We start from the raw sequence: 27,213 nt of genomic DNA, 5'->3' as shown, positions 1-27,213 counted from the left end.
CAGATTTTTGGAGGTTTTTTTGTATTTTTTTATTATATACTCTGTTATAATAATTTGTTATCAAGAACTCACATGAAATTATATTAAGTAAATATATTCATTGATTATAGAACTTTTTGTAACTGGCACTCCCAGTGTCAGTGTGCATACTTCTTAGCTTTGCCTAGAATTGTACAGGAAGGAGAAGCAGTTACTTCCCCTTGAATATCATAATGTATTTTTTAAGTAGGTCATAAAATTCTTCAGTTTCCCAATATATCTTTTTAATATCAGTTGTAGCTGTTTTTCTCAAAACCGAGCTCTACATATTGTATAGTCAAATAATAGATATAGTTTTGGCTGCCTGCAGTCACTTTTAGAGGGACTTACTGTATGCTCTGTTACATTTAACTTAAAGGGAATCTGTCAGTAGGACCTACCCTCCTAAGCCATCTAAGTGGGCATGTAGGCCATAGGAAGCTGAACAAAATGATACCTTGATATCTGTAATCTGATGTCTTATCCCAGGGAAATCCATGTTTTTCTTAAAGGGAATCTGTCACCCCTTTTTTCGATTTGAGATAAAAATATGGTTCACTTGTGCCTGGGCTCTGCATTACAGCAGTACCTTTCATATCCCCCGATTCCCCACCTTTGCTAAGAAAATACCTTAGTAATCTCTCCATTTTCCTATGTAAATTATCCCGGTCCGGTCCGATGGGCGGGGCCTATTCGCCATTTCTCCCCACCTCCTGCCTTGCTCTATGCTCTTCTTTCCTGCGTCGCCATTTTCTTCCTGCGCCTGCGCATTGAAGTGGCCTCTCGCGTGTGCGCAGTATGTTTTGCCCAGCAGTGGGCAAAACATACAACTCATTATTGCGCATATGCCGGCATTTTCCATGACGTTCTGTGCCCCCGAAGTCCTGCCATGCAAGGGGGCATAGAACGTAAGGAAAAATGCTGGCGCATGCACAATACTGATTTTATGCTTTGACCACAGTTGGGCAAAGCATACTGCGCAGGCGCTAGAGGCCAATTCAATGCGCACAGGCAGAAACTGTACGGGATCTGTGCTATTCACAGATCTCGTTACGTCGAGAACGCCGAGGAGCGAAGGGGGAGACGGCCCCGCCCATTGGACCAGACCGGGGTAATTTACATACGAAAATGGAGAGATTACAAAGGTATTTTCTCTGCAAAGGTGGGGAAAAGGGGGTAATGTAAGGTACTACAGTAAAGCAGAGCTCAGGCATAATTGAACCATATTTTAATTTCAAATCGAAAAAAAGGGGTGACAGATTCCTTTTAATATGTAAATGAGCTATCATGATCTATGGGCCGGATGTAGATCTCCGTGAGAATCTGTCTCAAGAGCTTATTATAAATGAAAGGGGGCGTTACCAGTGTGAGTCATGAAATAACTGACAGTCTCCTCTCCTGATCTACATGTCTCACACTGGTAACTCCCATTTTCATTTAAAATAAGTACAGTGTATAAAAAATAAACTGCGCCTGTCGACAGTTTACTGTTAACACTGTATGCAGTGGGCTCATGAGCTCCCTCTACCAGTGACTGAAGTCAGCCTTAATGTTATCAATTAAGGGGGTTGATCTATTTAAAAAAAATGTATAACAGAACGGAATGTAAACTAAACACAGAAAAGAAAATAATCAGTAAAGAATGAAGGACATAAAAAATAGCCTGGTGGTAATGGTAGAAACTTACTATATTATGTGCGACTATTGGCTGCCACCACTCATACATGCACTCTAACCATAGACTTCGGATCACAGAAAATAACCCTGGACATATGGACAGACAAGAATAGAAGCCAGTAGTATCCTTTTTGCACATCACCAGCTGTGATGATCTTGCCCCATGGTAAAAATAAATGGAGAATACTACTCTTGGCTCCTGTCTTCACATGTTGCATATACTTCTTTAAAATAAACATGTGTGGGAGTGAAGGGATTACAAAGGAGTGAATGTGACAGTGAGAAACTGCTTCCCCCTTTCTGTAATGTATGTGTATAGTCTGCAGACGCTTGGTAAAAATCTATCTCAAGTATTTGTGGCATCAGCCAACATAATGTCATCTCCATCTTTGCTATGGGCACCCCCTATTTTATGGACACCACTGGCACAGACAGTATACAGATACAAAGTAAGTGCCAGGGGAAGCAAAGACAACATTTAGGAGATGCAGGCCACAAATTGTCCACTATATCCTACAAACTTCATAAAGCTCCGGTCACCGGTAAAGACCCTTAGCCCTTTACCTGTGTACACAAGGTCTGTGTGGTCTAGTCCCAGTCTTGTTTCTTGGTCCTAGTCTCCTGCCCAAGCCTTGTATGTTTCCTGTGCTTTTTTGCCCTATTTCTTATTCTGGTCATTTGTTCTCTTCTGATGATTACTTAGAGGGATTGTCCTTTGGGTCTTCATCGGAAGGGGTTTTTGGTACAAATTCTGGCTACTCAATCTCATTATACTGCTGTCCTACAGCCTTGACTTAGAACATGACTCAAGTCTTTCTCTTCATTTACCAAAAGCTGATTGAAGTTCACGTCTAAAGGATATTTTAGTCTATAAAAACGATCATGTATCCACTGGATAATTATTACTTTAATTATCATAGTTCTCCCTTGGGCGCATAACTATGACCAAGAAGACCTGAATACAGGGGCCTGTTCACTCTTTCACTCCATTCATCGCCTATGGCACCGACAGTGACAGCTGAGCTCTGGCCTCGACAATCTTCGTCAGTGCTAAAGTCTGTGAATAATGCAGCAGGGCAAATGCACAACCGGCTGCACCATTGGACTTTTTGTGGACGTGGTCATCCAGCCAGGGGAGATCTTGAGGAGAACATGTTATACACCTTATTCTGGTGGCAGGGAAAAACATCTCATCTGCCGTTTTGTCATCTCCATTGTGGCTTGTCCGGCCACTTAGATGGAACATCAGTGATGTCTAAGTAATGAACGTAATGCCGGTGATTGGTGAGAAATTAAAAACGTCTGTGATGAAGACACAAGCTGCTTATATGTCTATTTATTTAGCTGACCAAACATTTCCTATAGGGACCCAGTTAAAACTTCAATATATTCTTATGACTTACTAGCAACACCTTGACAGACTGCAATCCACATCTTAACCACTATGCATCCGATTGTTCTCTAGATACATTTAGAATTAACATCCCAACAGAATATCACAAAATCATTTTTTTTACCCTGCTCCTTTCATGAAACTAATCTCAGGATATTTCAAGCAAAGAGGAAAGATAAGGAATAAGGCATCTGTACATGGACAACCCTTACTAGTCAACCATAAATCAGGTATTAGGAAGCAGAAATGTTGAAATAGTACTTAGTGCTGCTTGTCATATGTCTTTCAGCTTACTACTTGACATTGCATAATATTATTTTATTTGCATTAATATTACTTTGCTCTTTAGAATATAATGCTGATTTCACAAAAGTCTTAATGTGGTATCATGGGCTCTGGGGTGGATTACCGCGTAACCATAAAAGCCAATGTACAAAGTCACTCCAGGTAATGTTTTATCTCGAATTCCAAGGTTGTATTTGTTCGCCAGCTCTAGATTTTCCTGCGTTCAGCTAATGCATACCTTTAGTGCATTTCACAGTTCCCAACCACTCGTGAGATGTATTTCACTGACAGATGAAATGCAAATATTATTTCTTTAGTACATAGACACCAAGTTCAAAGCCAACATAACCGGTAAACAGGAATGGAAAATGTACCTCACGCATTTGCTTCACGGCGGGTAAACATGCCATGGAGAAGACGACATCTAGACGTTTGGACTTGGCAAAGGCAACACTCACAGCCCATCCAAACACTGACATGGTAAGTTTGGCGTCGAGTCGCCTAGGAACTGACTTTACACATGCAAAACACATTTGCTAAAGTTGGACAGCTATACACACGGCCGTAACTTACTAACCAAAAAAAACTGCTGAGATCATTGTGAAAGAATATGTAATCTCTCAATATCCAGAAAGATTTCTCATTTTGTGCCATACAAGGTTATGGATTTTGTATTCATTGTACATCTGAAATAAAAGGTTAACTCGGGAGAGCCGCCACAAATATCATTTTTCCAAAAGGGCCTACGATATTACAATACTGCAGACTTCGTTACTGCAAAATTCCAAACCCATTGCTTCATTGTTTCAAACATATTTAGGAAGCTGACATCTCCTGGGGTTATGGTACGTTGGACAAACCGTTTAGCATATGTTCCGAGTTAGTTTTGTGAAATTTACGGGGACTACCTATTATAGATCCGGATCTGGAAAACAAATACTACATTGTGTTTCTTTTACAATCTAAATTTAACATCTTGTTTATTTGGACTAATTATATTTTTTTACAGACTTTCATCTTCACGAAAGGACTTGCCAAGGGAAGGTGGCCAAAGGTTAGGCTCAAACGTACTGTATCTTCTTAGAACGTGATCTAGAGTTTCTTAATCAGATTAAGACCATCAGAGGAGGAAGGGGACATCTGCAGCCGCACGGTGACTTATAAATAGAAGAATAGATTTCGCTTAGGTCATAAAGTTTCTCCTTAACAGGATGGATCAGCTTATATATAATGCAGAAAGAATGCACAAGGGCAGAAAAGCAAAAGTACCTGCTAAGAAGCAGTTCCAGCTCTAGAAGTTATGCCATGCCATCTGGACGAGTGGTTTCCACAAGGCATTCCAAGGACATTTTTTCCAAACCTCTGATGTGGAAATGAATTTATAAACTCTGAAGCTGGCATGCAACATCTAACATGAAATGAAAAGACGGGGCAAATGTAAAGCATTGGAAACTGACGATATTGTTACACTTGAAGAATCTAATGATTGATGGATTAGTCTGGGTCACTGGGGACAGTTTAGCTTTAGGATTAGATTTGGGCCACCATAGGAGATGACTTTCCCTTCAGTAGTCACTGGACAAAGACGGTTTGTCGTAGGAAAATAGTTTGTGGGCATTTACGCTTACCGACCGATGATGTGCTCCCAGTTATGTGAGACAATATGTCACTTTCTATTTTCTGCTAAAATCTTTTTTAACAAATTTTGCAAGATACAGATGGAAAAACATGGCAAGATGGACCCATGCGTATGGTAAAAAACGAATGGTTTCCTTTTATTTCCAAGAAGAATCATCTCAAGAGATTCTTCAAAGTATTTTTAGGAAACAGAAATGAAATGTCATTTCAGGATCTTCTTTAATTAACTTATCAATGTTGACCAGAATTGTGATGAAAGTCTGTAGTCATTCTATATGACTACATAGTCATAGCTATATTCTATAGCTTTCAGGATACTCCGATGCCTGCGACAAGAGCGGGCAGTGCGATATGCACACTTCTGGCGGCATTCCGACTAAACATGTGCACCTCACTCACTTGTATTGAGCAAGAACCTGCACGTCTAGTCAGAAAGTGTGCCGGGAATATGTATAAGTCATACTTGCAGTCACACGACTGCCATCTCTTGTCGCCGGTACCAAAGAATGTTGACAAAGTTCAGTGACGTAATGTGAGGATTCAGAAGTCTGTAATCACATAAATTGACTGCAGATTTTCATCACAAACATGGACAACCCCTCTAAGCAAGCCTTTAGCTTTTCGTAGCTGTCGGTCTTAGCACTTTGACCTTACGCTAAAGCGCACAAGCTCGGTTTGGCCAAACATGTTTGTTACTCGTATTTTAAACAGGGAGAGCTGCAAAAGCCATTGCTAGACTCCTTTGGTGGTGACTTACCTACCATGAGAACTAAAATTCAAATTCTACATCCAATCAATCCTATTTTTCTTCTATATGTCCTGTTTGAGTGGGAGCTTGGAGAACCCAAATACACATTAAGTACTTGACTTATCCCATCAAAATTGGCAGCTTTGTCTGATCTAAGTCTAAGATATATATATAGGTTGGTATCTCAAAAGATTTTGCGGTATATCTAGCCTTAGAGAACCACAGTATTCCTGAATAAAATATCATACAACTGGCATGTCCCTTCATTTCCTGCAGATGCCCATGTCAAGCAATTAAATTTACATTTTGGAACTTTGTCACCTCAAACATTGAGTGTTCGCAGAAATGAAACTACTGGTCTTCAATGCAAATTTTGTAAAAGGACTCTACAGTGTCATATGTATCAGGTAAGTCTTCAGGTCTCTTTAGGAATCAAGGCCAGAGTCTAAAAACTACCAATTAGTTTTCAATAAAAATGATCTAAAATGTGGATTAGGTATAAACCATAAAGAAGTTCTATCATGATCTGCTGCAGTTCTGTGCAATCGGTTTCAAAAATGCTGCAATACTACTTACCTTAAGGAAGAAGCTCTGCTTTGTAAATGAAATGTAGTCGCTTGATCACATTCATAGCCCTGTCTTCTATAAGAAAATAAATTTACAGTGCTCTTGTTCACACTAGTCAGTAGGACTAAAGAGTGATGCGGTGCTGATTGGACCTCAATGGGCACCATGTACATGGTGCCTATGGTGCGTATCCTCTTGCATGATCCCTTTCCCCTTAAACAAGTCAGTTAGGCTATAAAAAAAGACTTTCTTAGCTGACTCAGCTGTTCAGTAAAATGCTGACTAAAAGTGAATGAGAACGCAGATCAGTGGCTGTCACACCATGACGTTCACCATCCCAGATACGGAAGTAATCAGATTTTCTAAAAAAAATACATTCTAACTTAAGGAGAATTCCTGTGGTTCTATTTATTGATCTAAGGAGCTAAAAGAGTCCCTTTAAAGCTCACTTCTCTTTCCCATGAAGGAAAAGTAACGGCTCCCATGAATATTAGCTGAAAATTGTAAGAACCTGTTGATTATGGTGAGATTGATTGACTGTCTGATATATATGGGATTCCGACTCCAGACTCTTCCCCGATAGATGATCCATTTTTTTCTGGGGATATAAACCATTGACACATTGATAGAAATGTCTGGTAGCAGCTGTAACCACTCTGCCTATTGGAAATACATGGATGCGCAGCCGGATGTTTGGCTGAAAACAATCTCATGAGTATGGCCAGAGTAAGAAACTTTTTAAAAAAGACCAATCTTCACTATGAGACATTTCAATATGGCACATGATCCATTTTTTTTTAGAATAGCTTGACTAAATCTATGAATACCGGGACAGACCATCTCGCTGGAATAATAAAGTATCCTCAAGGACATCACAATAATAGACCACATGTCCAACAGACAATCCCACGTGGAGGTGAATTTGGAGCCAGTCCCTGGTCTCTAGACTGTATTTCGTATAGGATGATTCACAAACAACCTATTAAGCCACCCTATAAATCAGCCGAACCCACGATATTGGGGAAATAAGTCAACAGTGTAATGTGCATGGGGTCTCCTAACTCTCACCTGACCGATATTGTCTGGGAAAGAAAGATCTGGCATGTTGGATTTTTACAGGCGATTCTTTTATTCACCCTGGAGATAACCCGTTGCCTGAGGATTCTGTCAGTGGCTCTATCAAAGGGAACTCAGGAGCACTTGGCTGAGACAAGCATTTCTGTGTATGGAGGATCTATGGTGAGATAGCTATCACCATAGAACTATCTAACAATACATTCATGTATCCGTGTGAGTTTTACCATCCAAATGAAATGGACTTTCATTCTCAGGTTGCATTAGGTTTTTTTTCAGTCCCTTTTTGACCCTTAACTATTTGACTACTCGAACAACCCCTTCTGAATCCCAATGTCACCCTCCCAGTAAAAAAATAAAACACTTACACACACCTTCAGTGCCGGCGTCATTCCAACAGTGCCATCACTGGTTCTCCCAGGGATTGTGTGACATTGTTATGTCACGAGATCCTTGTGGCCAATCAGCCTGGCTTCACTCTCTTCTTCTCTGGACGTAATTGACATCTGAAGGAAGTAAAAGGGCAACCACAGCACTCACTTCTTGATTTGTCTGAAATAAGGGAGAATGAAGCCAGTGCCGATTAGCTGCAAGGATTGCATGACATAACAATGTCACACGATATCTGGGAGAACCAGTGCCGACACCATTGGAATGACTCCGGCGTTGGAGGTGAGTATAGGTGTTATCATTCTATAAGGGGTAACATAAGGATTCAGAAGGGGTTGTAGTCCAAATAGTGAACATCCCCTTTAACATTCTGTCCGTTAAACATGGATGAAACTAGGAAGGAACTCTAAAGTACAAAGTCTGTCTTCCTAGTTTCCTAAACATCTCATGGATCCCCATAGACTTTAGTAGTTGAGTCTAATCCACCAAATGGATCGGAGTCATGGATCCATCTTTAAAACTGATGTACTGTATCTATGGCTCCACATTCGCATGTTCAGTATTTGGTCAGTATTTGTAAGCCAAAACCAGGAGTGGGTGATAAATGCAGAAGTGGTGATGGGTTTCTATTACACTTTTCCTCTGATTGTTCCACTCCTGATTTTGGCTTATAAATACCGAGATAAAATACTGACCCAATACTGAGCGTGAGAACGTGGCCTTAATGTAATAGATACAAGGTGGTCCTCAGATCTATTACTCTAGTGTGTCCAAGTAACCCCAGCCTGACCCAGCATCACTCCTCATCATATTGTGCATAGTAAAACTGCGGCAGATGTTGGCAGTTTCTATGAAGCCAATTGCATACTCAAGGGTTAAATGATCCATCTTACATACTGAGGTTTTAAGCATTTACATCTGATTGATATTAAAAATAGAAAAAAAAGTGTAAATCTTACTATTTGCTCGGAGTCAAAGAAAGTATGTTTTCATTCCAGCTTACGATAAGACTTTCTCTCTGAACTTTAATACCTCTCTGTGGGTAAAATTGAAACTCACGTCTTACCCACGAACCACAGGAGCTACATAACCCACGCCTTTCCTCAAGGCTTCAGGCTCTCTCTCAAATATAGAGCAGCCGGCCAAGATACAAGTCAGCCAGCTGTAGCAATCCTCCAGGGCCTTGTTTAAACCTTCAGCTGCAGATCTCACATTTCCTCCACCCAACCTGTCGAGAGCTTCGTTATGAAGTGCTCGGTGTGACCCCAGGCAAATATGGGGATGCCAAAAATAAGTGGAAAAAAAACAAACAAACTGTTTTTCCCGAAAGATGAAAACATAACCATAGCTTTGTGCGTTTGGTACTTTTTTTTTTTTTTGGCAACGGTTATTATGTCACGTTTGTTTCTTCAGGTAGAAGTCGGTGATGTCATTCTACAGGCATCCACGTTTCCAGGTCTGGATGAAAACATGTTTGTCACGTTAATGTACGAAATTATGCCGCGTTATGGATCCCCTGTAGCGTATATGACACGTAGACAGGCTTGGACTTGCCCACAGGAACCCAGGAGAATTCTCTGGTGGGCCACCACTCTCTTATATGAGCAGTACTTGGCCCATTATGCTTGAATTACTATGTACAGACAGAGGCGGCATCTCATTCATTTAACAATCTACCCAGCTCACTGTTATATAAATTTCACAGAATCATAGAATGGTAGAGTTCGAAAGGACCTCCAGGGTCATCTGGTCCAACCCCCTGCTCGAAACAGGAATCACTAAATCATCTCAGACGGATGTCTGTCCAGCCTCTGTTTGAAGACTTCCATGGAAGGAGAACTTACCACCTCTCGTGGAAGCCTGGTCCACTCATTGATCACCCTGTCAAAAATTTGTGAATGAGGATAATGTCACATGTAGCTGAGAAGTGGGGCCCTGGAGTCGGTTACTGGTGGGCCCTTGGCACCCCAGTCCGACACTGCACTTAGACGTGACTTTCTTATAGGAAGGAGACATACATGTGTAGGAGCTATGACATCTTGAAGTTTGTCATCTGTCATCTGTCACCACCAGCCGAGACAATTCTCAACCATGGGACTCGGTAGAAAATGATAAGCTGCAAACGTGACACTTATTTCTTGGAGGAATAGATGGATAATGAAGATAATATTGCAGGAATCTTCCCATACTTGGAGCAGAAGGCAGAAGCCTCAGCCCCAGGCTCTCGATGTGGAAGGAATGTGCTTATTCCAATTACTCATAGTGTCAGGGAATATCTCGGCAGTATAAAGCCTGGGTGGACCTCTCCCACTGTGTATACAGAATGTCTGTGCCGGAGAACAACTGTAAGATGTTATTAGGGAACCCACTTCCATAATAATATATCATTGGAAACACCTGCTTGGAACGACTGCAAAAATACTTGCATGGTGACACCAGGTATTCACTTATTACAGATGCACAAAGATTTCTGTTTTTTGAGCTGTAATGTAATAAGACCGGCTGATTTTTTTACAGATTTGAGCAGCTCAGTGGAGGTCATGGTAATTCAGCGTATCACAAATGTAGGTAACCTATAGCTCCTAGCTGTAAAGTCCCAGTGTGCCGCGCATACTTACACTGCGCAGCTTTTGGCAGGCTCGTGTTTCCAGGCTGCGTGCCAGGCAGTGATAAACTGGAAGTCTCAGCCTCTGCTTCATAGTTTACTGGATACAGCTTGTGCTGAGACTTGTAGTTCTTCACTATCACTGCCTGGTGCGTAGCCAACATATCTAATGGAAATAGACTAGAATGCCAGACAAGTATTGGGATGTTCCATGTAAGACGAAGCAAGGAAATGAGTATTGCTACCAAAGGAGAAGGCAGTGGTGGTGGGACTGTGAGTGCCAAGACTGCACTTGCAGTTCTGCTAAACCACCTGAGAGGCAGCATACTACATACTGGCCAATGGCCGGCTCAGCTTACCCCATCTATCCTGTAATGTCGACTGCTCTAATTAACACACTGGCTTTGGACTGATGATAAACACGTGGAATACAGGCTGTAGATGAACTACAAGTGACAGCCTAGGTTTATTTATATTGTAGAAACTTTGATAGTGTCTGGAACCCAATAATTTCTAAATAAGTTTGGAACCCAATAATTAATATGTGGTGGCACTACAAGTCACAGCATTTCAAGCCCTCAACATAAGAAAATAGATAGATAGATAGATAGATAGATAGATAGATAGATAGATAATAGATAAATGATAGATACATAGATAGTTAGATCGATAGATCCATAGATAGATAGATAAATAGATAGATAATAGATAGATAGATAGATAGATAGATAGATACATCGATAGATCCATAGATCCACAGATAGATAGATAGATAGATAGATAGATAGATAGATAGATAGATAATAGATGATGGAAAGATAATAGATAAATACATAATAGATAGATAGATGATATATAGATAATGGCTAGATAAATAAATAAATAGATAGATAAATCCATAGACAGATAGATAGATAATAGACAGATAATAGATAGATAGATAGATAGATAGATAGATAGATAATAGACAGATAGTAGATAGATAGATAGATAATAGATAGATAGATAATAGACAGATAATATATAGATAGATAATAGATAGATAGATAGATAGAAAGATAGATAGATAGATAGATAATAAATAGATAGATAGATAATAGACAGATAATAGACAGATAATATATAGATGGATAATAGATAGATAGATAATATATAGATAGATAATAGATAGATATATAGATAGATAAATAATATATTGATAGATAACAGACAGATAATAGATAGATAGATAGATAGATAGATAGATAGATAGATAGATAGATAGATAGATAGATAGAATATCGATGCATAATAGATAGATAGATAGATAGATAGATAGATAGATAATATATAGATAGATAATAGATAGATAGATAGATAGATAGATAGATAGATAGATAGATAGAATATAGATGCATAATAGATAGATAGATAGATAGATAGATAGATAGATAGATAGATAGATAATATATAGATAGATAATAGATAGATAGATAGATAGATAGATAGATAGATCGATCCACAGACAGACAGTACTCTGAGGTTGGATATACTGGAGTTGGAGTTATTATTGTCAGCATCACACTTCCATCCAATCGATCTAATTGCCTGTTTATAACATGCCAAGTAAAGAAGAACTACAAGTTTCAGCAAATCCAGCTTGGTAAAGTGCATGGAATGGCTGGTTGAACAAAATCCCACAGACAGCACAGACACAGACATTTTGATCAGGAGCCATAAAGCACTGTATGGATGGGACCTACAGCAAACTAAAGTCTTGTTACAGCCAGTAATTCCCACGCACAGTATTGTGGTTTAGCCTAAATACACATCGCCATAGAAAAGCCAAAGCTGTAAAGTGCTGGAAGGTCATGTAAGGAGAGGAGGCAGCGCGCCCCAGTGCACCGGCACTCACCTCCCTGGTGAAGAGGATGGCCGCATCGTAGTGCTGATCGTGCTCATCGTCCAGCTGGTTGTGTTGATGTTGCCATTTGCAGAAGTTCTTCAGAGTTGTGGCCGCGTTCTTGCTCACCTCCGGCCCCTTTTCCTTGTCAGTGACCATCACCACCTTCACTACAGCCAAGCGGATGTGGTTTTCAATACTGGGATGACTGTAAAGCCTGGAAGCTATGGAAGCCAAAGTCAACAAATAATGGTGGAGGTCCTTCCCATACTTCTTGGACATAGATTCATCAGCTACCAGGAGGAGCTCCACATGTCTGGATTTGGAGATGGATCTCCTCTGGCGTCTTTTTAGTGTGGTTCCCTCCTGTAATAAGAAGGTTTCCTTGAAGTTGGGGTCAGTTGCAATGCTTTGGTTGGCTTGGTGTGGACTGCTCCACCTATGGTGGTCTTCTCTGTGATGCCTCCTGGAGTTATTCCCATGTTTATGGTGGTGATTTCCAGACCCTCTGGTCTCACAGCTGGCTCTGCTAGGAACAGTCTCAAAACTGAAGCGATCCTTGATAAAAACATGCAGGACCCTCTCAGAGCCATCTCTGTACACCTGCCCCACTCCAGCCTTGCCCTTGATTAAGGGCTTGATGGTATAATGGGCATGCTTGACTGCAAAGAAGCCATCCAGACCCCCACACAGGTTGAAGACAGCCAAGGACTGCGGGCTGGAGTCTACAGTCCCCCTGTAGAAGCAATGCCTATGAAAACGATGCTGAGGATGCAGACGTCCCAAGTACTTGGTGCTGAAGTGAGGAGAAAGCAGCATATCGTCCCTTTCCAAGTCCAAAATAAACTTCTTGCCATCTGCGTAGAGGATGTAGCCCACTTTACCTCCTCCAGCATAGATCTGGTCAATATTTTGCACTATCCCACTCCTCCTCTGGGGCTCAGAAGATGGGTGATGTTTGGAAGAAGCAGGTGGATCTCCATGCTTGGAGTCCGCAGTCCTAGCAGAAATAGCAGCAGCAAACATTACTAGCAAAATCAGCATCATTGTTCTCCCTTGGAAATTGGAGAGAGAGTAGGAAAAAAAAAAGAAAAAGGAAAAAGAAAAAAAAATAGACCTGGGGGATGAATCAGCCAGCACTGAAATGTCAACAGAAGCAGAGACTGGGCTAAACTTTCTTGGAGGAGCAGCAGCAGCAGAGGTGACTTTATTTCCTCTCCTCCATCAGATCCTGGTAGTCAATGCTGGATACCAGGCACAATCCTCCGAGCCTTGGGCTCACACAGCTGTTAGCATCTGCACCACTTAACTCCTTGAGACCCAGAGAGGATTCGGAGCAGGGGGTCCTGGTGGATGAAGAAGACCTGTCCCTCTCGGAGGAGTCATCCACACTCGCACACACTCAGCATGTGTTTGCACTTACTTGCCTGGTGTGGATGTGAAGAAGAAGGGAAGAGAAGAGAGATTGTGAAGATGAGGAGGAGGAACAATGAATTTATACTGGAATGCTTTATAAATGTGAGTAGTCACTGCCTCTTAAAGGGAGTGCTCCCTCCCTCCCACACTGCCTGCCATCATCGCATGCAGGAAAGTGTTACACTCTGTGAATGGCTTTTTTTTTTCTTCTCCTTCTTCCTTCATTCTCCTTCTGGATCTGCTATTTCACAACTGTCCTGACTAACAGCTGACTTAATCCGAGACCTAACATTTATTACGATTTAATGTCTTGTCCTGGAATTGTTTACAGGAGGCTCCGAGAATAAAATGTCCCAATGCACTGGTGATGTGTTGGGGGTGGTAGTGACCCGGCTGGGAGTAGTGCACCGCCTGGGCTAGGAATTTCCCATTGACTGCAGTGAGGCTGTATACCTTGGCTGGATATACCTGCCCTGAGTCTATTACCATCCGCGCTGTCAGCTGATAGATTGTCTGTCACTTATTTGTTATTATTGATGGGAAACGTTGACTTTTTAGGGTCCTCGGTGACTTGGCATGCTGTGCCGGTGGCATCCTGTAAATGCAGCTGAATAAACACCAGCTCCACCATTTGTCTGGCGAAGCCTTCATCCGTCTTTCATCTTTAAGGGGTTGATTACATAACCTTAAGGTAGGTCACACATAAAGGGATCAGCAGAAATGTGCCATGAGAAATGAAATGGATTCTATGTACCAGCAATGTACTGGGAGGGGGGAGGCTGCACGCCGATGACAAGTGGATTGGGAATCCTGATTACAGTTAGCCTTTCCACCGACGAGATCCTTAATATATTCTACATAGTAATTAAACTGCCGGGAGATATTCATTTCTCTTCACAAAAAAGGGGGGCTTGGGGAAAGGGTCACTATTCTGTTATGTGAGCACAAGATAGGCATGAATAGAAACAGTCTATCCTAAACAGGCTAAAATAGTTTGCTGTGGGACTACAAGTACCAGATAGCATCACACAGAGACTGTTCTCCAACTTGTCACATACTACCAGTACCAGAGAGCATCACACAGAGACTGTTCTCCAACTTGTCACATACTACCAGTACCTGAGAGCATCACACAGAGACTGTTCTCCAACTTGTCACATACTACCAGTACCAGAGAGCATCACACAGAGACTGTTCTCCAACTTGTCACATACTACCAGTACCAGATAGCATCACACAGAGACTGTTCTCCAACTTGTCACATACTACCAGTACCTGAGAGCATCACACAGAGACTGTTCTCCAACTTGTCACATACTACCAGTACCAGAGAGCATCACACAGAGACTGTTCTCCAACTTGTCACATACTACCAGTACCAGAGAGCATCACACAGAGACTGTTCTCCAACTTGTCATATACTACCAGTACCAGAGAGCATCACACAGAGACTGTTCTCCAACTTGTCACATACTACCAGTACCAGAGAGCATCACACAGAGACTGTTCTTCAACTTGTCACATACTACCAGTACCAGATAGCATCACACAGAGACTGTTCTCCAACTTGTCATATACTACCAGTACCAGAGAGCATCACACAGAGACTGTTCTCCAACTTGTCACATACTACCATTACCGGAGAGCATCACACACAGACTGTTCTCCAACTTGTCATATACTACCAGTACCAGAGAGCATCACACAGAGACTGTTCTCCAACTTGTCACATACTACCAGTACCTGAGAGCATCGCACAGAGACTGTTCTCCAACTTGTCATAAACTACCAGTACCAGAGAGCATAACACAGAGACTGTTCTCCAACTTGTCATAAACTACCAGTACCAGAGAGCATCACACAGAGACTATTCTCCAACATGTCACATACTACCAGTGCCAGATAGCATCACACAGAGACTATTCTCCAACATGTCACATACTACCAGTACCAGAGAGCACCACACAGAGACTGTTCTCCAACTTATCATATACTACCAGTACCAGAGAGCATCACACAGAGACTGTTCTCCAACTTGTCATATACTACAGTACCAGAGAGCATCACACAGAGACTGTTCTCCAACTTGTCATATACTACCAGTACCAGAGAGCATCACACAGAGACTGTTCTCCAACTTGTCATATACTACCAGCACCAGAGAGCATCACACAGAGACTGTTCTCCAACTTGTCACATACTACCAGTACCTGAGAGCATCACACAGAGACTGTTCTCCAACATGTCATACACTACCAGTACCTGAGAGCATCACACAGAGACTGTTCTCCAACTTGTCATATACTACCAGTACCAGATAGCATCACACAGAGACTGTTCTCCAACTTGTCACATACTACCAGTACCAGAGAGCATCACACAGAGACTGTTCTCCAACTTGTCATATATTACCAGTACCAGAGAGCATCACACAGAGACTGTTCTCCAACTTGTCATATACTACCATTACCGGAGAGCATCACACAGAGACTGTTCTCCAACTTGTCATATACTACCAGTACCAGAGAGCATCACACAGAGACTGTTCTCCAACATGTCACATACTACCAGTACCAGAGAGCATCACACAGAGACTGTTCTCCAACATGTCATACACTGCCAGTACCTGAGAGCATCACACAGAGACTGTTCTCCAACTTGTCATATACTACCAGTACCAGAGAGCATCACACAGAGACTGTTCTCCAACATGTCACATACTACCAGTACCAGAGAGCATCACACAGAGACTGTTCTCCAACATGTCATACACTGCCAGTACCTGAGAGCATCACACAGAGACTGTTCTCCAACTTGTCATATACTACCAGTACCAGAGAGCATCACACAGAGACTGTTCTCCGACTTGTCATACACTACCAGTACCAGAGAGCATCACACAGAGACTGTTCTCCAACTTGTCATATACTACCAGTACCAGAGAGCTTCACACAGAGACTGTTCTCCAACTTCTCATATACTACCAGTACCAGATAGCATCACACAGAGACTGTTCTCCAACTTGTCATATACTACAGTACCAGAGAGCATCACACAGAGACTGTTCTCCAACTTGTCATATACTACCAGTACCAGAGAGCATCACACAGAGACTGTTCTCCAACTTGTCATATACTACCAGTACCAGAGAGCATCACACAGAGACTGTTCTCCAACTTGTCATATACTACCAGTACCAGAGAGCATCACACAGAGACTGTTCTCCAACTTGTCACATACTACCAGTACCTGAGAGCATCACACAGAGACTGTTCTCCAACATGTCATACACTACCAGTACCTGAGAGCATCACACAGAGACTGTTCTCCAACTTGTCATATACTACCAGTACCAGATAGCATCACACAGAGACTGTTCTCCAACTTGTCACATACTACCAGTACCAGAGAGCATCACACAGAGACTGTTCTCCAACTTGTCATATATTACCAGTACCAGAGAGCATCACACAGAGACTGTTCTCCAACTTGTCATATACTACCAGTACCAGAGAGCATCACACAGAGACTGTTCTCCAACATGTCACATACTACCAGTACCAGAGAGCATCACACAGAGACTGTTCTCCAACATGTCATACACTGCCAGTACCTGAGAGCATCACACAGAGACTGTTCTCCAACTTGTCATATACTACCAGTACCAGAGAGCATCACACAGAGACTGTTCTCCAACATGTCACATACTACCAGTACCAGAGAGCATCACACAGAGACTGTTCTCCAACATGTCATACACTGCCAGTACCTGAGAGCATCACACAGAGACTGTTCTCCAACTTGTCATATACTACCAGTACCAGAGAGCATCACGCAGAGACTGTTCTCCGACTTGTCATACACTACCAGTACCAGAGAGCATCACACAGAGACTGTTCTCCAACTTGTCATATACTACCAGTACCAGAGAGCTTCACACAGAGACTGTTCTCCAACTTCTCATATACTACCAGTACCAGATAGCATCACACAGAGACTGTTCTCCAACTTGTCATATACTACCAGTACCAGAAAGCATCACACAGAGACTGTTCTCCAACTTGTCACATACTACCAGTACCAGGGAGCATCACACAGAGACTGTTCTCCAACTTGTCATACACTACCAGTACCAGATAGCATCACACAGAGACTGTTCTCCAACTTGTCACATACTACCAGTACCTGAGAGCATCACACAGAGACTGTTCTCCAACTTGTCATACACTACCAGTACCAGAGAGCATCACACAGAGACTGTTCTCAAACTTCTCATATACTACCAGTACCAGAGAGCATCACACAGAGACTGTTCTCCAACTTGTCACATACTACCAGTACCAGAGAGCATCACACAGAGACTGTTCTCCAACTTGTCATATACTACCAGTACCAGAGAGCATCACACAGAGACTGTTCTCCAACTTGTCATATACTACCATTACCGGAGAGCATCACACAGAGACTGTTCTCCAACTTGTCATATACTACCAGTACCAGAGAGCATCACACAGAGACTGTTCTCCAACATGTCACATACTACCAGTACCAGAGAGCATCACACAGAGACTGTTCTCCAACATGTCATACACTGCCAGTACCTGAGAGCATCACACAGAGACTGTTCTCCAACTTGTCATATACTACCAGTACCAGAGAGCATCACACAGAGACTGTTCTCCAACATGTCACATACTACCAGTACCAGAGAGCATCACACAGAGACTGTTCTCCAACATGTCATACACTGCCAGTACCTGAGAGCATCACACAGAGACTGTTCTCCAACTTGTCATATACTACCAGTACCAGAGAGCATCACACAGAGACTGTTCTCCGACTTGTCATACACTACCAGTACCAGAGAGCATCACACAGAGACTGTTCTCCAACTTGTCACATACTACCAGTACCAGGGAGCATCACACAGAGACTGTTCTCCAACTTGTCATACACTACCAGTACCAGATAGCATCACACAGAGACTGTTCTCCAACTTGTCACATACTACCAGTACCAGAGAGCATCACACAGAGACTGTTCTCCAACTTGTCACATACTACCAGTACCAGAGAGCATCACACAGAGACTGTTCTCCAACTTGTCATATACTACCAGTACCAGAGAGCATCACACAGAGACTGTTGTCCAACTTGTCACATACTACCAGTAGCAAAGAGCATCACACAGAGACTGTTCTCCAACTTGTCACATACTACCAGTACTAGAGAGCATCACACAGAGACTGTTCTCCAACTTGCCATATCCTACAAGTCCTAACATATGCAATAGACATGGTGTCCACAGGTGCCAGAACGTGATGGGGTGTAAGATAGTGAATTTTATTTTTTTTTTTGAGGGGGGGCATTCACTGTGTTCACCTCACAGTTATTTATTTCCTAACTGACATTGTGATAATACACTTTAAAGAGGACCTGTTAGTGCCAAAAAAATATGTTTTTTGTCCAACTGTGTATATTACTTTGTCCTCCCGTATCCGACGTTGTTTCTCTTTTGTTTCTAAACCTCTCCCTTCCTGAGACGTGTTCTCTTCTTTTTTTGTATATAGTTATAGTATTGCCAAAAGGGTGTGATACTTAAGAAGATGCATATATAGGAGATAAGTACACACCTACTTGGCTAAACAGACTAGAGTTACATTCAGGAATGAGGAGGCCATATCTCAGGAACATCGCCGGATTCAGGAGAACAGCGTCATTTACACAAGTACAAAAAGATTACATATTTATGACAAATGACAAGTCCTCTTTTAACAAATATTGTTTTTTTTACATTAGTGAACTCAACATGTTTAGTCCACCACGTTTATTTGACCCCTTGGAAGAACGCACAGAGTGAGGATGCTGCGCTCTGACATTCTTATGGGTGGAGTACAGGGAGCAAATAATGCAAGTAATTGGCGCCAAGAGACTGTTGGCCATATACTTATGCCAGAAAAATAATCCCCTGTTAGTATGGGGAGATGGAATTGTGATACAGTTAGCAAGAGAGGTGACCCGCGGAAATGGCTACAGAGGGCTCTTAAAGGGGTTTTCTTAAAAGTTTACAGAATCCAAGTTTATAAAAGAAAGAAGCCATACTTGCCACCAAGATCCACTCCCTGCTCTGGAACTTCAGCTCCACTGGTCTCCTCTGGACCAGAAGCGATGACATTCCAACCTCCAATCACCATCAGTGTCCTGAGTGATCAGGTCATTAGTGGTCATGACATCATCACTTCCAGTCTGGTATTCCCCATTTGAAGAGACTTATAGGATAAATGTACCATTCCCTATGCGCCAATTGTTCAGCATAAAAAACTTGCAAATTGTGGCTCAAGGCTTTAACAAAAGATGCACATCTCAATTTGTCACGTCTTACTACAGTGGTCTTCTTAAGGTTCAAGACTGGCATATGAAAATGATAAATTTATCCCCTTATATATAGGCTGGAGAAAAGCAAATTCAGAGGACACAAACTGAGCAGAAGGTGAGGTTTCACTCTCATGTTTAAAAATCGGGAACAGAAGCGAGACCACCACAATGCAAGTGTTGGGTGATAAAGAAGCTGAACTGTTGAAGAAATATTATGGTTTCTGTGCCTTCCAATGAAAAGGAGAGTCAACGTAATCTATTCCATGCAAAGGTACCGTCAAGCCGTGTGAGATGAGCGACCCATTCCAGTATTGGGTGTTTGAGGCCACCATGGTCTTCTATCCTGAGTAGTGATTAGGGTGGTGGTGATTTTTATGTTTGTTGTGATTAGTTGTGGGCATTGGTGTCTAGTTCGCTTTTTACCCCCTATGACCACACTAAACCAGAAGCTTCGTAATTTTACGAACACAATAATTTTTCTTCAATAAAGAGGGGACTTTGTGCACTGATTTCTAGTAATATCGGTAAGCAATGCATAATACTAAATTTCTCGTTTCATGGCTCTTTAAGATGAGTCTGCAGCTCTGTGAATGTATAACGCATTATCCGTGACCTTCACAAAGAGCTAAAGCTTCTCTCATCTTTCTCCATTCACATTCATGCAGGTAACAACAAGGATAAGCACTTATTGCTATTTGTTCTTCTTCACATCAGGCACTCTGCTGATGGTTTCTTCTTACATTTCTCTTCTTAGATTTCCCGGAGGGGAGGAGAATAAGACTTTCTTTTGAAGATAAATTTCCCGCTGCTGCCCTGCTGTATTATCTGGTCGCTCCCACTCGTAAATTGAGCAATTTAGATAATAGAAGAATATTAGAAAATTGTATATGGAGTTCCCTCAGTTCACCAAAGGAAGGTATAATGATTAGTCAAGCTAAACAAAGAGTAAACATGTTCTTCTACTCAACCATGTGGTGAAATGGTCAGGCAACAGCTCTTGAAGCTCAGTAAGAAAACATCTATCATGGTAAGGTGTCTATGCAACCAAGTTCTCCTCAATTGCTTGATGCATATTTGTCTCAATGGGTTTAGAGAACAAAACATGGTGACCAAACTGGCCCAGATTTTTGAAAAAAACAAACAAATGGGACATGAGACCTGGGCACTAACCACTTTAGGACCTGGAAGGCCTCCTTCACCCTCCCTGATGGTCCTACACTATTTAGCTAAGAGGAGATGGATGCAGTACAGGGTCAAATGGTATGCAGATCCCTACATTGACATAGGGCTTTCAATAAAAGTATTTTATTTCCTCCCATACTAGCCTTAAATTATGTGGTTTAAAGAGGACTTGTCACTTGCCATAAATATGTTTTATTCCTGGTCTCCTGAATCCAGAGATGTTTTTTTTTGTTTCTGCACCTATCTATTCCTGAGATATGACTCTCTCTTTCCTGTATATAAATCTACTAATCTATCCAATTGGGCGTGGTCCTCAAGTAGACATTAACTGAGGAGCTGAGTAACATGCCCATTTGGCTAAAAAGACTAGATTTACATGCAAGGAAGAGGCGGCCATATCTCAGAGTAGCAGGAACAAAAGTAAAACAACGCCGGGTTCTGGAGATCAGCGGCATTTACACCAGATAATAAAATTACATATTTGTAACATGTGACAGGTCTTCTTTAGATAGGGGTCTTTAGACCAATTTTAGAATTCTCCTTCTCCATGACTGCCTCAATTTATCAAAAACAATCCAAGCAAATTTGTGTTGCTCCGGAACCAAAATGGTTGAGGTTTACACAAACACCACCCACAAAATAGATCTTGAAAGATTGTGGTGGAATTAGGGCAAGAAATAAAATGATTCTAAATTTAAAAAAATCTTTTTTACAAGCCATTTTTTAGAAGACATCATCTTGTAGCCGATGGAAAAGATTCCAGAATAAAACAACATACCCAAAACAAATCTCATTTCCAATTATTGTCTTGTCTAAATAAACCTTAAGGGGGTTGTTCCCTTTCAGATAGTGTTTGACCCTCGGTTGTAGTTTGTTAAAAAATATTAAACAAACTGCACTTATTCTCCAATGCTGCTTCCGGAGTCAGATATTGGTATTGGATACAGCATTGACATCCCGTTGACGGCGCGGCAGACAATCAGTGAGCTCAGCGGCTCTGCCAATTTAGGTAGAGCGACCCCTTCTGAGCTGATGAGATCAATGATTGGCTGTCGACGTGACGTCAGAGCCACATCCAATGCCTGGCACTGGAAGACTTAGCACTAGACCTGTGGACGATGAGTAGAGCACTGTTTGTTATTACTATAGCCAGGGTTGAACATTATGGAACAACTCCTTTGAGAAACGACAGATCTGGTGAAAAGCTCATTCATTTTTATATCCAAAGAGAAATATTCTGTTGCAATAATTCTGGTTCTTGTTTAGATTCTATGTTGCCCTTCACTCTCTGTGCTGATATCTATACTTCAAAGAATTGATTGACTCCTCTATGACTGATCACTCCTGCCAGTCACAAAGAGCAACGTGCCCTTCTATCAAGGGTTCCTGTTATCCCAGGCAGCCGGTCTACATGGGAAAACCTGGGATGGTCTATATTATCTCACTCCACTCTCACACTTTCTCCCAAGTCACCTGCAAACACTCAACAGATGTCCACATTATGGGTTATTATGAGCGCAAGCCCCAAGAACAACACAGTTCTAAGTAACAGAAGAAACATCGGCCCTTCATCTTCTTAGGATCAATACTTCATTAGGACAAAAATCATCAAGCCACTGATGCGTTTTGGAATACAATTTCTTAAGCATAGACGTAGGAACTGTATTCTGATGTGTTTCCGAAAACAGTTCCTATGTCTTTGACTAAGAAATTGTATTCTGAAACGCGTCTGCAGCTTGATGATTTTTTCTTTTTCGCACATGGATTCCTAATAAAGTATTGATCCTCAGAAGATGAAGTGCTGATGTTTCCTCTGTTTTTTTATATATATACAGGGTGGTCCAAAAGTAGGTGGACAGAAAATAATAACATTTATTTTGATTTATATATAAAATTATATTTACTAACACAAGCATAACATTGACAATTAAATTTTATTCTGAACAATAATACAAAAGCCCTTAAATTTTATCAACGCAGGTGCTCAAACTGTTTTCCATCACAACTTGCACAGCTTTTAAGTCTGCCTCTTACGCTTCGACAAACATTTTTGCACAAGTCTCTTTGGGTATTCATTTCTTGAAATGCATCTCTTATTTTTCAAATCACTGACACTTTTTGGTTTCCGACTTTAAATTTTGTCCTTGAGTACTCCCCAAAAGAAAAAATCCATTGGGGTCAAGTCTAGTGAACGTGTCGGCCAATCAAGTGGGCCTCTTCGGCCAATCCATTTATTAGGAAACGTTTCATCAAGATACTCGCGGACTACTCTTGAATAATGTGGAGGGGCCCCATCTTGTTGGAAATAAAGGTAATTTGAATTAGGCTGTTGCTGTAACTGGGGAACAACTTGATTCATTAGAATTTTGAGATACTTATCTCCTGTGAGTGTTCCATAAAAAAAAAAAATGGTCCAAAAACACCAAAACTTGAATTACCACCCCAAACATTGACACCAGGCTCATTTAGTTGTTGCTCTAATGTTAAATGCATGTTCTCATTATACCAGTAAATACAATTATGTCTGTTAATATGGCCAGATAATTTTGAAAGCTTCAAAATTACTGAATTTTCTTCAATTTCGTTAATAATCTCACTAAATTGCAGCCGCCTGTCGGGATCATCCTCCAATAAACCATGAATTAGACGTGGAAGATAAGCTGTCCACCCAATAGATTTCAGGATTCGCATGATGGAAGCTCGTGAAATTCCCAATTCTAAAGAGACTCTTCTGGTGGACTTTTTTTGGACTCTGAACAAATGTTTCAGCAACAAGTTGTTTATTATTTTCTGTACAGGCTGTTTTGGGTCGACTAGTTTTTAAAGCATTAAGGATTGAGTCAGTGGCATCGAATTTGTCATGAATGCAGTAAATGGTTTGTCTCTTTGGGGCTTGAGTACCAAATGTTTCAACCCAATTCACTCTAACTGTTTCAGCATTTTGAGATTTCCATTACTCTTTTAAAATCCATTTTCTTTGATCTGTATTTAAATTATTTGCCATTATGGGTTATCTGAATTATCTGAAAAGAAAACAGATTTGGGGGAGATTTATCTGCGAGAACTGGATCTGTGAAACTGACTCTGTTGCCCTTAGCAACCAATCAGATTTCACCTTTCATTTTCCAAAGTGTCTGTGAAAAATGGAAAGTGGAATCTGATTGGTTGCTAAGGGCAAATGAGTCAGTTTCACTTCACACCATGTTTGATAAATCACCCCCTTCATAACGCTATTACACATACTGTCCACCTACTTTTGGACCACCCTGTATATTCCCTTGCCTGCTCAGGGCACCGTGCACCCGGGATGTTAAGGACCCAAAGTTTGAGTCCTTAATAGTGTTGAGCGATACCTTCCGATACTCAAAGGTATCGGTATCGGATGGGATCGGCCGATATCCAAAAAATATCGGATATCGCCGATACCAATGCAAGTCAATGGGACACAAGTATCGGAAGCTATCCTGGATGGTTCCCAGGGTCTGAAGGAGAGCAAACTCTCCTTCAGGCCCTGGGATCCATATTCATGTAAAAAATAAAGAATAAAAATAAAAAATATGGATATACTCACCCCTCCGGCGGCCCCTGGACCTTAGCGATGTAACTGGCAGCGTCCGCTCCTAAGAATGAGGAGTGAAGGACCTTCGATGATGTCGCGGCTTGTGAGACCGCTCATGTGACCGCTCACGCGACCAATCACAAGCTGTGACGTCATCGCAGGTCCTAAACTCACTGCATTCTTAGGAACGGAGGCTGCCGGTTACATCGCTAAGGTCCAGGGGCCGCCGGAGGGGTGAGTATATCCATATTTTTTATTTTAATTCTTTATTTTTTACATGAATATGGATCCCAGGGCCTGAAGGAGAGTCTCCTCTCCTCCAGACCCTGGGAACCATACACTGGGAACTTCCGATTCCGATTTCCGATATCACAAAAATATCGGAACTCCGTATTGGAATTCCGATACAGCAAATATCGGCCGATACTTGCGGTATCGGAATGCTCAACACTAGTCCTTAAACATGATGATAGAATATGACTTAATTTCCGATTGCACCAGAAAAAAACTCTGGTGAGTGCTGCCAGGGAGATGACGATTAAAAAGATATGTAAAGAAGTTTATTTAACACACTAAGCTTTTCAGAGGCGATCAGACTCTTTCATCGGGTACATGGTCTTGCACCTGATTGATTCCTTTATTGACATGTTTATGACTTTAGATTTTGACATTTATGTTCTTACTGTTATTTCTTTTTGATTTTTGTGTTCTTTTGAGATCTCCTTATGACAAGTCACGGACAGCGGATGATAGTTACTGTGAAGTGGTGGAGTTGAAGGAAAACTTGGTGACTGGGAGTCCAGCGATCGGCATATCGCTTCACTAAGGTGGTAACTTACATGACGCGTTAACTCGTTTAATGGTTCAATATTAAATAAAAGCAGTGGTTGACCCCCCACTAGCAAAAGTGTTCATGAGTGTTGTGAGTTATTGGGCAGCGGGAGGGTCGTCATTGGTAAGGGGTCAAATGTTGGTCTCTACAGTCAGAATCTAAAAGCAACAAAACAAAGGTTGTACAATATGTCAAAAATAAAAAAAACACCACAGGCTATTACATAAAACTCCATAAAATGCTTAAAAGTATATAACTTTTTTTACTTGCAGTTTTAAATGGAGCTCATAGGGATGATAAGAATTACACCTTCAAGAATCCAAAACCTTGTGTGGTCTCATGTATATTAGGTTAGCTGAGTATTACATTCATCAGTCACACTGGTGATCTGAGGCCATTGGATAAGAGACCTGAAAATCACCTTCTACCTGATGGCATCGATGTCTCTTCTTTTGATTCGTTGGCTTGACGTGACCCCACACTCCGTAACAACGACATGCACAATCAAAATAAGGGACGCTAACGCTACCAGGTAAGAAGTGGTTCTCAGACATCCCATCCCATCAGATGCCCATAAATTACTGACATGGCCAATGGACTGGGTTGTGCAAATCCATTTCAATTATGTTCCCATGCAAATTACTAGGCTATGCCATAATTTCCCAATGTGTTCCATCTGCCAGGTCCTCAAATAATCCTGTGTAATGGCTTGACCTCCTTCATAAATGTTCACTGTGATGTCAGCTACCCACTGTACGCGAAACTACAGCACTGTACCATGTACAAGTACTTAACAGCCGGTGGATAGAATTGGAGTAATGGTATACCAGTGTGGGCGTAAAAAAAAACCCCTGTGTTTTCTTTTTATAGTATATATATATATATATATATATATATATATATATATATATATGTATGTATATATATATATATATATATATATATATATATATATATATATACAGTATATAAATATATTTTCATGTATATAATGGGGAAAATAAGTATTTCATACACTTTCGACTTTGCAAGTTTTTCCACCTATAAAGAATGGAGAGGTCTGTAATATTTATCGCAGGTACGCTTCAACTGTGAGAGATGGAATCTTTTAAAATATCCAGAAAATCACATTGTATGGTTTTTAAATAATTAATTTGCAATTTACTGCATGACATAAGTATTTGATACAATAGAAAAGCAGAACGTAATATTTGGTACAGAAACCTTTGCAATTACAGAGGTCAGACGTTTCCTTTAGTTCTTGACCAAGTTTGCACACACTGCAGCAGGGATTTTGGCCCTCTCCTCCATACAGATCTTCTCCAGATCTTTCAGGTTTTGTGGCTGTCGCTGGACAACATTGAGTTTCAGCTCCCTCCAAAGAGTTTCTATTGGGTTCAGGTCTTTAGGATAGCTAGGCCACTCCAGGACTTTGAAATGCTTCTTATGAATCCACTCCTTAGTTGCCCTGGCTGTGTGTTTCGGGTCATTGTCATGTTGGAAGACCCAGTCACAAAACATCCTCAATGCTCTTACTGATCACATTGTACAATGTGATATTCTGGTTTTTATT

General features: G+C 41.3%; 1 protein-coding gene and 1 long non-coding RNA gene across 2 annotated transcripts in view; one reads left to right on the top strand and one right to left on the bottom strand.

Moving 5' to 3' along the window:
- Nucleotides 1–13,777, bottom strand: part of ADAMTS5 (ADAM metallopeptidase with thrombospondin type 1 motif 5) — a 112,378-nt gene extending 98,601 nt beyond the window's left edge. The window contains exon 1 of the mRNA XM_077293998.1: nucleotides 12,290–13,777. Coding sequence (XP_077150113.1) covers nucleotides 12,290–13,324 — 1,035 coding nt within the window. The 5' untranslated portion in view covers nucleotides 13,325–13,777. The remainder of the gene's footprint in view (nucleotides 1–12,289) is intronic.
- LOC143815113 (uncharacterized) lies at nucleotides 13,673–22,782 on the top strand. Its single transcript, XR_013223677.1, has 3 exons — nucleotides 13,673–13,795; nucleotides 14,252–14,384; nucleotides 20,822–22,782. It is a non-coding gene; the product is annotated as an uncharacterized LOC143815113 (long non-coding RNA).
- The last annotated feature ends 4,431 nt before the right edge of the window (nucleotides 22,783–27,213 follow it).

The sequence above is a fragment of the Ranitomeya variabilis genome, chromosome 3 (genome assembly GCF_051348905.1).
Source record: "Ranitomeya variabilis isolate aRanVar5 chromosome 3, aRanVar5.hap1, whole genome shotgun sequence".
NCBI classification, from domain to species: Eukaryota; Metazoa; Chordata; class Amphibia; order Anura; family Dendrobatidae; genus Ranitomeya; species Ranitomeya variabilis.
This window is presented reverse-complemented; position numbering and strand designations above follow the sequence as displayed.